The sequence below is a fragment of the Camelus dromedarius genome, chromosome 21 (assembly GCF_036321535.1).
Source record: "Camelus dromedarius isolate mCamDro1 chromosome 21, mCamDro1.pat, whole genome shotgun sequence".
In the NCBI taxonomy this organism is placed as follows: domain Eukaryota; kingdom Metazoa; phylum Chordata; class Mammalia; order Artiodactyla; family Camelidae; genus Camelus; species Camelus dromedarius.
Genome location: NC_087456.1, coordinates 16,138,524 through 16,156,353, shown reverse-complemented (window position 1 = coordinate 16,156,353; position 17,830 = coordinate 16,138,524). Strand labels below are relative to the sequence as shown.

Here is a 17,830-nt window from a genome sequence, read left to right as displayed (position 1 = left end):
AAGCCACAATTGGCATTCTTTTTCTCTCACTTACTATTGAAGGACTAGCTGTGTATTATGTAATTCTTATTTCCTCAGGTCAAGGCAAAATTTAAGCGAAGTCCGTCAGAAAATACACCGGGTAAAAATCAAGAAGATACTTCTTCGATGAAATCTAACAACCAAGAAATCGCCATTTTCTCAGGTTCTCCCCAGCCCAATAGGCATCAAGAAATCTGGTCTATCCTAGAGAATGTTTGGATTACAATATATCAAAACAGGTACTAAATTTCCAAGAATTTTTGAAGTTTTAGGGTTTTCCATCAGTACTGCTATTCGTTAAATAGTGTTTGAGTTGTGAGTTCAATGTTTAATGTGTTAGGTTGTTTCATGAGGGCCTTTTGTCAAATTGGTACCTTAGAAACAGTGATGCTTAAATAGGGGTGAACATCAGAGAATTACGGGGAGAGGTTAAAAATATATGCCTAGGTTCTATTCTTAGAAATTCTGATTCAGTAGGACTGAAATGAAGCTGAGCTAATCACCTTCTCTCCAGGTGATCCAGATGTGAAACCTTGATGATAATCATTGCCTGTATATGCCAAAACCAATGAACAGTCACCAAGATTGGCTAAACAAAGTAGCAGGATACAGAGCTGTAAGATTTAAAATAATTTAAGAAAATGTCAGTCTGGATTAAAGAAAATTCATGTAAGATTTTTTAAAAAGATAAAAGATAAGTACTTTTACTTAAAAGGAAGAAATACTTTTACTTAAAAGGAAGAAATACTTTTATTACTTTCATACACATAAACTATTGTGGTCTTGGTAAAATGAAAAGGTGGAGACCATTTGTGGGTAGGTCTTTAAGTAAGCTGCTACTAGAGTAACTTAAAAAAATTTTAAAAACAACTGATTTTAAAGTAGGTCAACATTCTCTCCCATTCTTTTCCCCAAGTCCATGGTCTTTATATAATTGAAATGTCAGTCATGCTGTATACCTTATAGTGAGTTTTTTGGCTTAATTAAGAGCCCAGTGTGACTGTTGTTTTGGATTAAGATCATCTTTCTGTTCTAGTTGTTTACAAGAACAGCGAAGTCGTATTAGCAGTCCACTTAAACATTTCAGTCAGTCATCTGTTACCACAGTGTAGATTTGGGACCCATTTTTAGTTCTTGGCTACCATTAAAAATTTTTTTCAAACAAATAGACTGTCTGTTATACTAAATAACTGTATCTGACATGTGAACAAAAGAAAACAATATTTAAAATTTTGTATTTGCACATAAAGCAAAAGTTTTGTTGTTTTTGTCCAGTCTTAACATATTTTTAATGTTTTGGCTTAACAGATATTCTTGTTAGCAGAAAATTACATATACCAGACAGAGATGATCACTTTCAAAATAAAACAGTTTAAAACAATATCTAAGATATTTTAATCATCCTTTCATTTAGAAAACGCTTGAGTACTTTATGCACCTTGGAAGTGACTATAATATACATACATTTGTGTTGGACGTTACAGAGTTTTGGGTAATTTCTGGATAATAGACCTTACAGTACTTTAGTAAGTGAAAAATGCTTATTTGTTTGACTAGTACATAGTTGTTGAAGCCTACTTCATTGTCTCCCATGCCTGTTGTGTACCAGAGTCACTGTAGAGCTTTTCAACATCTTCATGCTTGGGCCTTCCGTGTAGAGATGCTCGTTTGAAGATCTGGTAGGCCCTGTGCAGAGTTTTCCATAAACTACTACTAGAGCACTTACACAAAACTGTAAATGCCATCTTCTTGCCCTGTGTTCTTATCATGGTTCAGTAATCATTTGTGAACTTAATAGCATACTAGGTCAGGTTGTTGTGCCTTTTCTATTTATAAAGAATTTGGATAAGTGTTAGATACTACTAATGATTCAAGTTTGAAAAAAAAAATCTTTCCTGCTATTTCTCATTCAAGCTTCTGACACATTTTTTAAGAAACATATTTTGAATTTGCAGTGGGAATTGTAATTAAACAGAATGTCTTACTTTTTGCTGTTACTTTTCTCTGACTCAGAATTTTATTAATACTGTGAAGGCAAAAGAAAAAAAGATTGTTTTTGACAACTTACTGACTGATAATTTTTAATAAAGTTTTTAATAAAAGTTTTTATAACTCTTTGATTTACTGATTGATGGCTTTCCTAGAAGTTTCCTGTATTCATTCATCCTCTGTCTCTCTGCCTCTCTCTCTTTCCCTCTCTCTCTCTCACATACACAGAGACAAAATGCATATATACCCAGAAAAAGAAGTGCCCATGGATATCAATAATGCTTGTCTCTGGTTGGTGGACTATAGGCATTATATAGTTCTTCTTTCTATATTTCTGTATTTCAAACTTTATGAGATGACTAGGCTTTAAATTTATTTTTAAAATATAAGAGATATTTTTAAATAAAAAAGTTTATCGTTTTTATTCTTAAAATAATAAATGCACAAAACCAGTTTTTGTTTTTGTTTTTTTTAAATGGCGGCACTGGGAATTGAACCCAAGACCTTGTGTGCATGCTAAGCAGTGCCGGGACAACTCAATAGCTACATACACTGCAAAAGAATGCAGTTGGACCCTGATCTTAAACTACATGCAAAAATTAACTCCAATTGGATAAAATATCTAAATATAAGAGCTAAACTATAAAACTACTAGAAGAAAATATAGGAATAAGTCTTCATGACCTTGGGTTAGGCAATGATATCATAGACAATGATATCAAAAGATAAAATAGGAGCAGGGCTGTCTGGTGCCACAGACTGAAATGCAGAGCTCAGCAAGAGATAAATTAGGTAAGTTAGACTTCATCAAAATTAAAGCCTTTTTCTGCATCAGAAGACACCATCAAAGTCAAAAGAAAGCCTACAGAATGAGAGAAAATATTTGCAAATCATGTATCTAAGAGTCTGGTATCCAGAATCTACAGTGAATCTTTAGAACTCAACAATAAAAAGAGAGGCTGATTAAAAAATGGGCAGAGGATTTGAATAAGAAGTACAAATGGCCAACAAGCACACAGAAAGGTGGTCAGTGTCATTAGGGAAATGAAAATCAACCACAGTGAGATACTGCTTCATACTCACTAGGACGGCCATTGGGGGAAGAAAAGGAAAATAACAGATGTTGATGAGAATGTGGAGAAACTGGAACTTTCATACATTGCTTATAAGAATGTAAAATTGTGCAGTCACTGTGGAAAACATATCTGTGGTTCCTCAGTAAGTTAAACATATAATCACCATAGCACCCAGCAATTCCATTCTTAGAATGGAATTCTCAAAAGAATTAAACACAAGATTTCAAACAAAAACTTGTACATGAATGTTCATAGCAATGCTATTTACAATAGCCAGAGTGGAAGGAATCCAATGTCTGTCAACAGAAGAATGGGTGAACAAATGTGGTGTATTCATAAAAAAAGTGGTAGATCCATAAAATGGAATATTATTTAGCCATAAAAATGAATGAAATAGCAACACATGCTACAACATGGATGAATGTTGAAAACATGCTAAATGAAAGAAGCCAGACACAAATCGTCACATAGTATATGGTTCCATTGATATGAAATATCCACAACATGCAAATCTATAGAGATAGAAGACAGATTAGTGGTTACCAAGAATTGGGGGGAAGGAGGAATGGTGAGTGAGTGCTTAATGGATGCAAACAGCGCTTCCTTTTGGAGTGATGAAAATGTTCTGTAACTAGATAGTGGCGATAGTTGCACACATTGTGAAAATACTAAATACCGCTGAACTGTACACTTTACACTGTACACTTTAAAATGGTTAAAATGGTGCATTTTATGTGTATTTCACCACTGTTATACAAAATGTTCTGGGAAGTACTGTAAAGTAGGGGAGAAATTTCCCTTGAATGCTACTACCTAAAGGTAACCATAGTTAACTTTGTTAATATTATGTATACCTAGCTTTGTTTTTAGGCATATATACTAGTTTTCTGGGGCTGCTATAACAAATTACCACAAGCTAGGTGGTTTAAAGTAGCAGAAATTTATTCACTTACAGTTCTGGAGGCTAGAAACTGAAATCAGGTGTCTGCAGTGTTGGTTCTTTCAGGAGGTTCTGAGGGAGAATCTATTCCATGGCTGTCTCCTAGCTGCTAGTAGTTGCCAGCCGTCTTTGTAGATGTATCAGGATCGGGGCTCTGCCTTTGTCTTCGTATAGGGTAGTGCCCACCCTAATCCAGTATGACCTCATTTTAAGCTAATTGCATCAGAAAAGACCCTATTTTAAATAAGGTCACATTCTGAGGTTGTGAGTGAACATGAATTTTGGGGGGACACTCTTCAACCAATACAGCATGTTCTGATTTTTTTTTATGTAGTCTTTATGTTATAGAAGTAAATTTTGTGTACCTTTATTTTTCTGTTTCATAGATGGTATAAGCATCATTTTAGTAGTTGTTTGGTATTTCATCAGGCGGCTAATTCACTATTTACTTAACACTTTTTGTATTGTTGAACATTTAGGTGATTACTAATCGTTGCCCAGTTGTGAATAATAATTATTAATATGTGATAGATTTCTAAAATTGGAATTACCAGAGTAAAGTGTATGAACGTTTATAACTTCCAGTTTCAGCAAACTCTTAATCTGATGTCCCATTTTTTTCTTCATCCTTAGGTACTGAAGTACTGTCAGTATTTATGTACTGACTTGAACATAGATTGGTAGTATCACTTCCTTTCTATCTCTTATGGTCTCTTAAAATGAAATATTATTCACACAGCTTTTACAGTATTACTTTAGATTAGACCTGTGTATTGACCTATATCCTTTGCATTAATGGTAGCCTGGACTTTGACAAGTCACTCTCTTTTATTTCTGACTTAAATAGATCAGCATTGTGAAAGATGAGTTATAAATAGTACCTTATTTAATACATTAGAAATGGAAATACTTGAATTACAATAAATATGCATGTGTACCCATGAGTATCTTTCTTTTTTCTCTATTTTAGCATGGATGTGTTTCAAAGATTGGGCTCAAATTCAGCTCTGACATCTTCAAAATTAGCATCATTTGAAGAAGCATTTGTATATCTTCAGAAGTTAATGGCAGCTGTTAAGGATATTCTTGGAGGAATTCAGAGGTAAACACTAATTAATTTAAAGTTTGATTTATGTATTATTTTTCTCTTCTCAGCTTATCAGCTTTTTCAGAGTCTCTGGGAGTCTTCCAGCAAGTTTTGTAAGCTAATGGCTTTTAGGTTTAACTTTTCCTCCTCCCTTGCAAAGAATCCCTATTTCTAGTTTGGACCACAAGAATGTTTCCAATTTTTCTCTTTCCAGAAAAAAAAATAGACCAGATTGTCTAAGCTCCATAAGGAACATTATTTTTTTATTGAATAACTGTAGCTCTAAGAACAGTTCCTAGCACATAATGGGCACTCAGTAATTACTTGTTGAATAAGTACATGTTAAGGTAATTAACACTGCCCTTTAAAAACAAATACACCTTAGTATTTGTTAACATGATTGATTTCCTCCAATACAGACTCATAGTACAACAAACTGGAAAAGTTCAAGAAGCAGCATAGTCTTATGATGTTTTGAGACTCATACATATGTGATATTTTAAACGTTTGTGCAACGTATAGAAAACCTAGTCCCAGAAAGACATAGAATGGACCATACCACCTTTATAGCGCGAAGTCAGGTATTTCCTTTTGTGGCACCAAAGGAGAATACTAAACTTAATTTTCAGTTTTTAAAAATATATACCAAAATTGCTTGACCTGAATTAGACATGTAGCTTGCTAACAGAAGAATACTATTCTTTATAAATTAAAAAACAAAACTGAAACATTGATTTTAGTATCTTCAAGTTACAAAAACTTGGATTTTCAAAACAATAGTAATTTTTGTTTGCATTTTCATTTCTCTTTAAGGGTTTTAGGAAACTTTGTCTCATTGTTAAGGCATAAAGCATTTGTACCTCTTTTTGGATCACTTGGCTAGATGATTCATAGAATAAAATTACCAAAGCTTTTTGCCACTCTTAAGTTACTAATGAATTGAAGATGTGGCAGATCCCAGGACAAATTAAATATCACATCTAAGTGCACAGTCTTTTTTATTTAAGGCAATATTAAACAAGAGTAGCTCTGTGAAGAATATTCAGGTCTGATTTTAGCTATGTAAAAGCTGTTGCGTATGCTAGGTTGCATACCAGCCAGGCTTGACACTGCCTTTTCTACAAAGGTAGGGGGATCAATCTGTATTCAGTTACTCAACAAATGTTTATTGAGCACCAGCTACTCTTGGCTCATGGTGGGCTCTAAGGAATGAAAGATAAATAAGATACAATCTCTGACTACACTTAAAGGAATAGTACAAACAGTCACATTGAAACAAATAATTGCAATAGACAGTTACTAATATTTGAATAGGAACATAGGTGGTGGAGGGAGAGGAGGTTTGGCAATAGATGAGGCTGATTTGAGGTTGGAGGGAAATGTCTTAGAGGCCACTTAAAGCAGTTTCCCCTTTATCTTGTGGGCTAATATTTCACACATCCAGAGCCATTAATTATGCATCTTGACAGAAGTATTCCTGGTCTAAAAAGGTTTGGAGATATTGCATGCTATATTACCCACTTGGAAAATCACTATAAATCCACTAACACGTTAATGGGTTTTATAGACCTTCGCTGTAGAGAAACCTTTTTAATTTTCAGGGCTTTAAACATATTGATGCCTGGGACCCAACCCCAGAGATTCTGATGTAATTGGTCTGTGTGTGTGTCTGGCTATCAGGAGTTAAAAAAATTTCTCCAGGTGATTCTAATGTGTAGACAAAGTTGAGAACCATTAGCCAGTGTGCTTAACCAGTGGTTCTCAGTGTGGTCACAGAAGCAGCATCATGGTTATCACCTGGAACTTGTTAAAAATGCAAATTATCGAATCCTGCCAGACCTACTGAATCAGAAATTCTGGGGGTGGGGCCCAGCAGTCTTGTCCTCCAGGAGATTCTATGCACCACAGGCCTGAGTGGTGCTGAGCCCCGGTGGCCAATTAGAATCATCTGGGAGTTTAAAAAAAACAAAACAAGAAAACGGTGGCCAGGCACTGCCTTAAACCTGTGCAATCTGAATCTCTGGGAGTGGGACCTGGCTGGAAGCAGTTTTACAGACCCTGCTGGTGATTCTCATGTGGACCAGGATTGAGAAGGTATAGCATATGTCGCTCACATAAGCTGTGTCTAAAGAAAGAAATACTTGAATTTTAAGTCTGATCAGTTCTGTTAATTCTTTCCTCTAAGGACATAACACCTCTAGGAATAAGAAGACGTAGGTGGCTCTGCTGCCTTTTAGCATGTGACCTGGGGCAAATTATCTTGAGCCTCAGTCTTTATCTGTGAAACAGGCATAGCAATGCCTTCCCAGAGCTTTTTGCAAAGTTACTGTGTTTTGAAAGTCAGCTGGTGGTATAACTAACCAAGCCCGCGATTCTCTGCTTATTTGTTGGGGAACTTGCTAGAAATGTAGAGTTGTAGATCTTATCCCAGACTTCCTGAAATCACAGTATCTGTAGATATTTTGTAGAGGAGGAAAGTTGTATTTTTAACAAGTTTTGCAGATTTATATGCAGTTGTTGAGGGACCACAGTTAAAGAAACTAATCCAGCCTCCTGTAATAAGTGTATGAGAGCCTCCTGAGCTACCAGTAGAGGGCATGATGAATAAAAGGTCTGTTTATTTGAGCGTTCCTTAACCACCAGGAAACTACTAACGCTGCAAGGTTTTTTCCCTTCGGACAATGGATATTTAAGTGAAAATGTAATAGAAGTTAATAATTATATTGTTTTGTCAAGTGTGTATGTGGTCTTAAAATCATTTAAGAAACAGAGTCATGTTAAATCAAGGTATGTTTAGTTAGAAAAGTTGGGTGGGCTAACTATGAGTGGACTTTTAAACACTGAAGAATATACTTCAACTTTGTAGTGACTGCAAATTCATTAGGATTTTTGGATGTTTGTTAAAATGAAATAGGTTCATTTGGTTTTGAGATACGTGTCCAGTGAATATATGTCAACTCTGTTTCTTTTTATCATAGCAGATCACAACGGTGTTACATTAGGAATTAGTCATAGATGACCTGTTAACCAGGTCTTCCAGTTAAAGAAGTGAATGAAAATGTGTTTTCTGAGCTAAGAGTTTGTGCTTCTAGTTCCGGGTTTATCCCGTTGTAGCTGACCTCGTACATGCCGTCTACCCTCTCTAAGCCATAAGTTTGTTTCCTTAGTAAGTGAGAATACTGATGCCTTCTTTAGATCATGTTTGTGAAAATATTTTTTAAACTGTCACATATTTACAAATGTTAGTCTTTATTTTCTCCTTAAAGCTAATATGTTATATTTGAAACGTTTTAAAGTGTGTATTTCAATTTTAATAAGGCTCTAAACATGATTGTGATGAGATTGAAAATATTGGTGGAACACTTGTCTACACAGTTTTACAGTTGAGAGCAGAATATGTAATTTGTGGAAGCTGAAAAGGAGATGGGAATATTGCTGATTACTATGCCTTTTTGCACATTTTCTTCTCGGGTAGGAAAGTGAACTTAACTCATTTGCTGTTGGCTTAGAAATGGCTTCGCTCTTTCTCATCCTTCCCTTTATGTGTAAATATGATTAGTTTGAGCACTTTTTGTGGGAGGGTGGTAATTAGGTTTATTTATTGATTTATTTTTAGCGGACCTGCTGGGGATTGAACCTAGAACCTTGTGCGTGCTAAGCATGCACTCTCCCCCTTGAGCTATGCCCTCCCCCCAGTTTGAGCACTTTTGTGAGTGATTTCCTCATCTAAACACTAGTGAACCAGAGTCAGTACTCTCTCCATGTGGACAAAAGTGTTTTAAGATTTTTTTTTAAGGTCAGTACTACCTAGTCTAATTTTATAATTTAGTGACTATATGTCTAGATTGATTAAGTTGCTCTCAAGATCACAGAAATCGTCTGCTTAGTATATAAAGATGATGAACCTTTGTTTGGAGTGAGTAATTAATTGGAGAGTCCCATGGCAAATTGTAAAAATAAGAAAAATTTTACTTGCACGTTAATCAGAAACATTGTTAAAGATCTATGTGCTTAAAAGGCATCTATACAGAGTTAACTGAACAGGTTATGTAATTCAGTTCTGAGGCGTACTATAGATGTGTGCAGCTTCAACCTGAAATACTCAAAACAACAATGAAGTATGTTTTTGTGTCCATGAAGTAGATGATGAGCTGCCTGGTTTAGAAGCAGAGGAGAGGACAGGAGAGGGAGGGTAGGAATCACAATCTGCCTAGATTTTATTATCACGTTTGTGTGTTTCATCTTTATAAAATAAGGTTGAAATTTTTAAAAAGAAAAGAATCTGAAAATTGTAGCATTTGAATCCCCAAATATAACTAGATCATGAATAAGTGTGTTTATTTAATCACTTGGTTTAACATGTGAAACTCTGTATTTCTTTGTCAGTTTCATGAACTCTAGATTTCTAGCTCAAGTAGCCTTAGATGAAGTGGTTGAAATAATGAAAGTTTTCTCAGTTTCATGTTTTGAATCTTACGGGGGGGGATGGAGAAAGGGAGAGGGAGTTACTATCCCTTATAAATAACTTGGCACATTTTGTAGGGGAGGAAATTTTTTATATGAAGAGGTATCTCTTAAGTTTAGGTGATTTTTTTTCTAGCTGTCATGCTTGGTTTGGTTGTTTTTAAATATGGAATAAGTGAAGTGCTAACTGGTGCACTGGGCACGATCATATTCTGGATGAACATTCACTAGTGATCGCAGAATATGATTTTGGAAAATGAGGCTTGTGCTTGGATTTAGGAAAGGAAGATGATTAATTTTTATCATCTTCAAATGCTTTAGTAATCTTCAACACTTTGGTAACCTCTGTTATATTCCTGTGGCTTTGGTTTGAAATACTTTATAGAGCTGTGTTTCTAAGACAGAATCATGAACTTTGGAATTTGTGTGTGTGTGTCATTTACATACACATTTTCTTATTAAGCATCTAAAAAAGAATCTTCCTATTATTCTCTTACCCCATTTTAACATAAGAATAAGACATATACTGGTACAACCATACATGGTTCCTGAGAAAAGGAATCCTACAGTCACAGCAGCTTTTGTATCTGCTAATGATTTAGTGGCTTCAGAGTGTGGAGTTTGTACTTGAGCAAATATTTTATTAACTTAATACTGTATGGTTTGACAGCTGACCCTTTGAGTTTCAGGAATGTTACGTAGAAAAAGTCATCCTTCAGTTAATACAAAGATAACTCTCTTTAGGCTCTTGTATAGTAAGTTAATTGTTGACGCAAAAGTTTTCATGAGAGCCATGTAGAAAATAAAGACCTTAGAAAGTGACTTTCAAATCGTACATCTGAAATATGTGTAGTTTGCTGTACAGGAATCATACCACAATAAAAGTGTTAAAAAAAAAAGTGAGTTTTCAGCATCTCAGCTCATTGCGGTGTGCAAGATTTTCAGCTGTTGATAAAAATTCTCCTTACCTGGATTGGAGAGGTTTGTCCATGTTTAGATCTGACCTACTTTCTTTGAGGCTTGGCCTTTGTACCCTTAGATAATTAGAGTTCACCTGCCCTCCCCTGTCAGGTTTCCACAACTCCCCAGGTATCACTGCATGTCTGTGTCAGACTTGACACACCACATGTTCTGTCCACCACCCAATACATCAGTAGCTGTGCTGAGTAAGATAAAATAATACAAGCTTTTATTTAAAAATGAAAAGATGCAGTTGCTTCACCTCCCATGCCACCATTTTGTACATAACTTTATCATAATTTGATAATCAGCTCACTAAGATTTTGAACACTTTTAGAACAGAAACTTCTCTTTACTTACTTTGTTTTACTTTTCTATATCTAGATATATACCTATATCATGCATAGTAGATGGTTAAAAAAAGGGCGTATTGAATGAGTGCGTTACAGTCTATCTGGTGGAAAGCAACTTCTTTTAGGGCTGAATGTTGCTAATATCACTACATTACGACAGATGAATAGGTAACTTAGAGGTTCAAAATAAGACACAGGAGAGAGAAGTGCAAGGTAATAAAGAGTAAAGAGTAAGAAAAGCAGGAGGAAGGAGAAAGCCTGGAAGAAAGAGACTGAGGAGGTAAAAAAGGTATTTATGTCTAAAACAGATGATGGAGCCTCCAGTAATTTGCCCAAATAGCTCTTGGGGTGGTCCCATGTTATCCTTTCTTGTTTAATCCTGGTCTCTCTATATCAACTATTTAGATTAGTGTTAGTAGAAGGAAAGATGAGGTCTCATGGGAGTGATTGAGACTTGCAGAATATATGCAGGCATTTCTCATATAAGACATAGAATGTCTCATATGAAATCTAGACAGTTACTTTATAAGGAAAAGCTTTTTGTGGTATCTTGATAAACACTGCTTTAACTTAACATTTATATCAAATGTTATATGTAACAAATAATAAAATTTATGTTGAATTAGCTGACAAAATAGGTGGCACCCAGATATAAGTCTGACTGAATTAATCCAGCACCAGCTGATTTGTTTTCAACATGGCTCTTTAATGCTGCTGAAGATAACAGATCACTCATGACTTGTTTTTTAGAATAAGTAGATTTCATTTTATATATTGAAGCCCTTATCTATGCTTCCTAGCATTTGTAATTCAAGAACAGGAAATAAAGACCTTAATTTTTATCCTAAATATCAGCGATGTGATGCCATAATCATTCCTGCTTCCCTTAAAGCGTTTCTAGGTGTCGGTGTTCTTCCGTTTTAGTCAACAAAATCTAGTTTGGGATGACAGAGTTAATTATTTCCCATCATAAACTTCTTGATCACACTAGAATCAGGCAATCAAGTATAATATGAAGAGTACTTTTTAAAGATAACAAGTGTCTTAATGTGTACACATAGAGGTGTTTTATTTAAAATTAGTACTTTAAAATTTCCTTTTTGTTTTGTGGCTGGTTACTTCTACCTAGTGATCTATTGATCTGATATTTGATTAAAATTCCTTGCTATTAAGTCATGTTAAGAAATGCCATATCTCTTGACTCCTTTTTAATTTTTTCCGTCTCTTTATCCCTCTATGCTGTATTCTGAATAATTTCTTCAGATTTATTTTCTGATTCATCAATTATTTTTCTACCAATGTTAATAGTTGTATTTAATCTTAAAATACATAATACCTTCACATTGCTTAAAAACAATTCAAAAAGCTATACAGTGAAAATTCTTCTTTCCCCCTCTTACCTCAGATTGTCCTCTTCAAGGACAACTAATATTAATCAATACAGACTCTGCCATGTTTATAATTTTGCTTATACTGCCTCTTTTAAAGAGAGATTAGACTGTATGTTCTATAAGGACAAGAACTGTTTTGACTTTTGATATATCCCCACCTCACACAGAGGTTAAGGTTTAATAAGCAATCAATTAGTGCAGAAATAGAAAGAAACTACCTGGTCACCTGGATCTTAACGCCACAGTTACATAGTTGTAGATACAGAGTTCACCCCCAAATTTGCAGGTTTAGGAATTTTATTTTATCAGTTTACTGAAAACTTACAAGACTCATAGTAACCAAATTTAGAAGAGAGTAAACTGATATATCAGTGCTCATTTATTTATTTACATTGAAATCAGCAACTGCTAGCTGAACCAAAATATTTATAACTTAAGTGGCTCCTGGAGGGAAGTTTACACTGCAAACTAGATTACTACCAAGTTTTGCTGACTGCTAGGGACACTGACCTTAAGCTAAAGTATCTTTTCTTCTCTGGATTTTTATTTGCCAAATAGTCAGGTCCGTCTTTCCCCTATACAGGGATGTTCTTTTTCTTTAATCCCCTTTTCTAAGCTCTGTGCAGACTGCTACTTTTTGTCATTTATGCCAACCTAATAGTTACCTGGACGTGTCGAAACACAGCTGGACAGATTTCAGTGTTTACATTGCTTAAATTACATTCCTATTCCCCTACGGAGATATTTTGATGACTTTGATTAAAATTGGATGATCACTAAGGCTCTATCAGTAGCATATTCGCAAACAATCTCTTGGGGTGGATGTTAATTTCCTGTGTTGCATATCCAGAGGCATTTCATATAGTGGGTACGAAAGTGGTCACTAGAGCCATCTTCCCTGGGTTCACATCACTGCCGTCTTACTTCCTAGGTTTCTGACAGGCGCAAGTTTCTTAAAACCCTTGTTCCCAGTTTCCTCAAAAGTGGGGAAGTAATAGTATCTTCTCACAGGATTAATGAGAAAATGAAAATACATAAAGCACTTAGAACAATTTAGAACAATATGTGGCAAATAGCATATAAATAATGACTACTGCTGTAGTTTTGCTGTTGTTACAGTAAGAGGTTTATATGTCAGAAAAAATTTTTTTTTCGCCTTGGTTCTAAATTGTGAAGGTATATTCTTATTGGAAACCATACCCCCTGTGGACTGACTATAGGATTCTTGCCCAGAATTGCAGCATTACCTTAGATTACTGTCTTTCCCATAACTGATCCTGCTCCTAATCCTTTTACTACTTTTCTATGTTAATATGCTTTTTTCCTGCTGTTAGCAGCAGTCTGGTTGCAGCATTAACTCCTGAATGCCTGACTGTTGTAGTCATCTTCTAATTGGCTTTCTTGCCTTTAGGCTCCTTTGACAATTCTTTAATCTCCTTAAATAGTTTTTTAATCATTTCATTTATTCCTTTGTTCAGAAGCATTTATTTTCTCTGTTTGACCCCTGGTTCCAGATACAGCCTTTCCAATTTGTCAGTCAAGGCTTTTGTCTACTTGGTCCTAGCATTCCTTTTTAGTTTTGTATCCTCTAGTGTACTTATAGGTAAGCCAAATTAATTTTTTTGTGGTTTTCAAGGCAGGCTTTATGTTTTCTTAACTCTGAACCTTGATACAGTTTCTTCCCAGAGCTTGGAATGACCTCAATCTATATGTCTTTTTCAAAATTTTATCCATTTGTCCAATCCCATTTCAGAAGCCACCTACTACACATAGACTTTACAATTTGTTTGTATTAAATCTTTAAGGTTCTTAGCACATATTGCCTCATATTATAAATATTTGCAGATATTTTATCTCTGGTCCTAAACTGTGAACCTTATGAGGAAGCGACTGACATCTTATAGCCTTGGTATTCCCCAGATATCTTGCATGTTGCTTTGAACCCAATACTATTTAATAATAGTAGCATGTGACATTTATTAACTGGTTAGTGTATCCCAGTCGCTATGCTAGGATCTTTACCTATATGATCCTATTTAATTCATTCAAAAACCCTTTCAGGAGGTGCTGTAGTTATCGAGGCAAGGCTCGTTTGCCTGTCCCACAGCAAGCCAAATGCTGAAGACACCAAGGTTTGCAGCAGAGAAAGGGTTTATTCACAAAGCAACCAGGTGAAGACATGGGAGAACACATCTGAAATCCACCACTCTGAAAGTGAGGGGCTTGGGATATTTTTGAGAAGAGTAGAGGGTGGTCGGAGGTGCAGGGGAAGGTGACTGGAGGCAGGAAAAGTGGGAGGTAATGCTGTTCTTCTCAGGCGTTTCTGAACTACATGCTTTTTTATAGGATGCATGTTCAGAAAATGGCAGCATTAGCATGATTTGAGGGTGGAGTTTTGGGCCCTCCGATGTCAAAAGGTCATCCACTGGAAAGCAAGTCTATTCTGCACAGACTAATTGGCCACCTTGGTTCCACCCATTTTCAGCCCGTTTTGCTGTGTTACAAACAGAGGAGTTTTTAACAAGCTGTTCCCTTATCTGCTGCTCCTGTAAGACAAGCTCAAGAATTTCTGTTAGTCAGCAGTGTCTGTTAAACCTATGGGGTACTTTTTCAGGATGGGTTTTTTTTTTTTTAACCCTACAGGGTAGGGTTTCACTATTACACCCATTTTACACATGGGGAAGTAGGATCACAGGGATTACACCATTGCCCAAGGTCACAGTCTGTAATTGGCAGAATGACTTACTGACGCTGGTCTGATTCTAGAGAACTCACTTTTAAATACACTAAACCTTCTGACTGAAAAAAATGCTTTAAAGTTATATTCAAGAGGTATTTTTTGGTTGGTTTCATGGAACTGTGGAAAATTTCTAAATTTAATTTAAAAGAATATTATATGACTGACAAAAATAGAAAATGTCTTTACCTTAGAAGGATATTCACCTTCATTTGTTTTTCTTCCTTTTATTTTTCTGAGAGAATGAGTCCACTTATCATGGTTGAAATGAATATCCTAAAAAAGATTTCCATTGGTAGATGGTCTTGTCTTAAAAGACAGATGTTAACGGATAGATGAAACAACTGGGATAATAAAAGCAGGAAAGAGAACTCTATCTGAAGTGGTCTTGCTGACTGTTAACACTATGTAATTTGTAAGAGTGGTTAAGACCTGTCTTGAAGCTGGAATAAAAATTTTCATTTTATGGAATGGCCAGACTAGGCCAAGACTAGGTTAGCATCTGTGTACCAACACTGCAGGTCATTCATAAAAAAAAAAAAAAAAAAAATAGGCAAACTGTTTGTTTTGGTGCATTGAAAAATATTTGTTTGAATTTTTTACTTTGAAATGGATTGGATGCATATTTTAGAAATGCTTTAGAATTTACAAAGCATAGTTGGGTTGGAAATAGTATTTCTTAGATCGGGAAGAGAAAAGAAAACAATGCTTATTTATTTTAGAGGGTGAGTACACATGTCTAGAAGTCTAGAAGATTGGTTTGTGGAAGCGCTGGTGAGGCAGGTTTTCATTGGAGAGCTTTGGCACTCGGCTGTTGATGCTAAGATATGGTAAAGGGGCTTCAGCATTGGATCTTCCTGGACAATGGACCCTTCACTTCTGGAAGGGCTATGTCTTCTCCTGGCCCTTTGGTTCTGTGGAGGGGGGAAAACTTTGGTTCCGGGTGTTACTGCAGATCAAAATTTTCTCCTCTGCACATGCTTATGCTGAATGACTTGTGGTTTTGTTCTATTGTAACTGAAAAACAACTCAGTATTTTGTTAGACACGGAACAGGGCTAGTTTGGGCTGGTTTGGCAATTACAGTCTCAAAGAGATATTTGTATACCCATGTTCATAGCAGCATTATTCACAGTAGATAAACCATGGAAGTAACCCAAGTGCCCATCAATGGGTGAATAAACAAAATGTGGTATATCCACACAATGGCATATTACTCAGCTTTAAAAAAGAAGGAAATTCTGACATATGCTACAGCATAGATGAACCCTGAGGACATTACACTAAGTAAAATAAGCCGTGTAATTACTTTTTAAACTAATCTTTAATTTTCTTCAAACATGCAAAAACTATTTAAAATATTAATGTAAAACTGCCTTGCCAGCAAGGAACATAATTTATTCAGTTCTGTGGGATGTAAGTTATAATTTATAAATATCTGAGAATATGCTCTCTCTTCTTTTGGATTTCTAGAGTTAAACTCGAATATTCTAGACTTATTTCCCCATCCCTGAGTCTGCTTAATTTTTCCTATATAGGAGAAAATTTTTATTTGAATTTTTAAAATCTCAATTTAAAAATTAGTCCATTTTAACACATTATTTAATTTTTAATTTTAGTCAAGTTATTATATTAACTTTTGTTTCTTTTAGAAATTTTTGAGTGGCATAGTCATTTTTCTTTTTCTTGAAGAGATACATTGATATTTAATATTGGATGAGATGGAAGTGAAATTTGTTTAATTCAGATTAACTAACTTCCTCTGTAACTTTGAGAAAGATATAACAACTTCAGAGATTTAGTGTTCTAACATACACAAACTAGTTTGCCAGAAGGCAATAGAAGAGGTTTGATAGAAGGCAAATTAAAGAGGTGGGTTTTTTTTTTTTTTTTTGCTTACTTATAAAAATCTGGAACTATTTTTTAAAAACATTATTTTATTTGATTTCATAAAATAATTTAAAGGCAAGCAGATGTAGGGGTTATCCTTTTTATTAGTGGGAAAAGCTGGGCTCCAGTGTCAGACCAATAGAGACCACCACTCTGTAATCTTGGGCAATTTTTTTTTACAATTCTGATCCTTGGTTTCTACGTCTGAAAAGTGGTTTTGGTAACAGCTAATATTTATTGACATGTGCCAAGCATTGTGCCAAACACTTTATTACTTTAGATACATCTAAAATTTAGTTCCTGTAATAACTTTTCTTGATCAAGGTAACTTGATCGAGGTCACATAACTGAATTCAGTGTTAAAAGGACTAGAGATGATATATATAAGCCGTGTCAAACTTTGAAGAAGTGTCCATTGAGACACTGTGTATCACTGTTGAAGCTGTTATAAAAGAAACCAAGTACTGCTTTCTCCTCATTTCACAGGTGAGGAGCTGGAGTGCAGAAAAGTAGGGAAGTTGGTTAGACTTGATTTGTAAATAATCTGTGAGCTGCAGATTAAATCCTACTTCAGTCTGTTCCCCAATTCTGATTCCAGAATTCTCAAGTGAAATTTCAAGATTATAACAACTTAAAGATAGGCAACCATGTCATGTAATTTTTTTTTATATTCTGTACCTCTTAGTATCATATACATTTGAGAAAATAGTATGCATTTATATATACTTACTGATGGTTATGAATTTCTCTTATAAATTTTTATTTATAAATAAAAAATGATCCTTTTTTTCTAAGGGCTAATTCTTTCTATTTTTCTTTTTAAAAGTTGCCATTGAAGGGTAATTTTAGAACTTTCATTCTAAGAGTCTTTTGTCTTTGTGCTGGTATTAAAAAAAAGAAAGAGAGAGAGAGAAAGCTATAGA

At 35.0% G+C, this 17,830-nt stretch overlaps 1 protein-coding gene across 4 annotated transcripts in view; it reads left to right on the top strand.

The window, feature by feature from the left end:
* The window catches only part of SWT1 (SWT1 RNA endoribonuclease homolog), an 82,672-nt gene that overhangs the window by 44,296 nt on the left and 20,546 nt on the right, over nt 1-17,830 (top strand). For 2 of the 4 annotated variants that reach the window (XR_004132186.2, XM_010992090.3), the window contains exons 15-16: nt 79-260; nt 4,997-5,128. Coding sequence is in view for 3 of the 4 variants with exons in the window: in XM_010992090.3 (XP_010990392.2) it covers nt 79-260; nt 4,997-5,128 (314 nt within the window). In the remaining variant the exon portion in view is untranslated. Of the gene's footprint in view, nt 1-78; nt 261-535; nt 4,976-4,996; nt 5,129-17,830 lie in introns of those variants that run through there. The other 2 variants (XM_031438563.2, XM_064477199.1) reach the window with 2 other exon arrangements.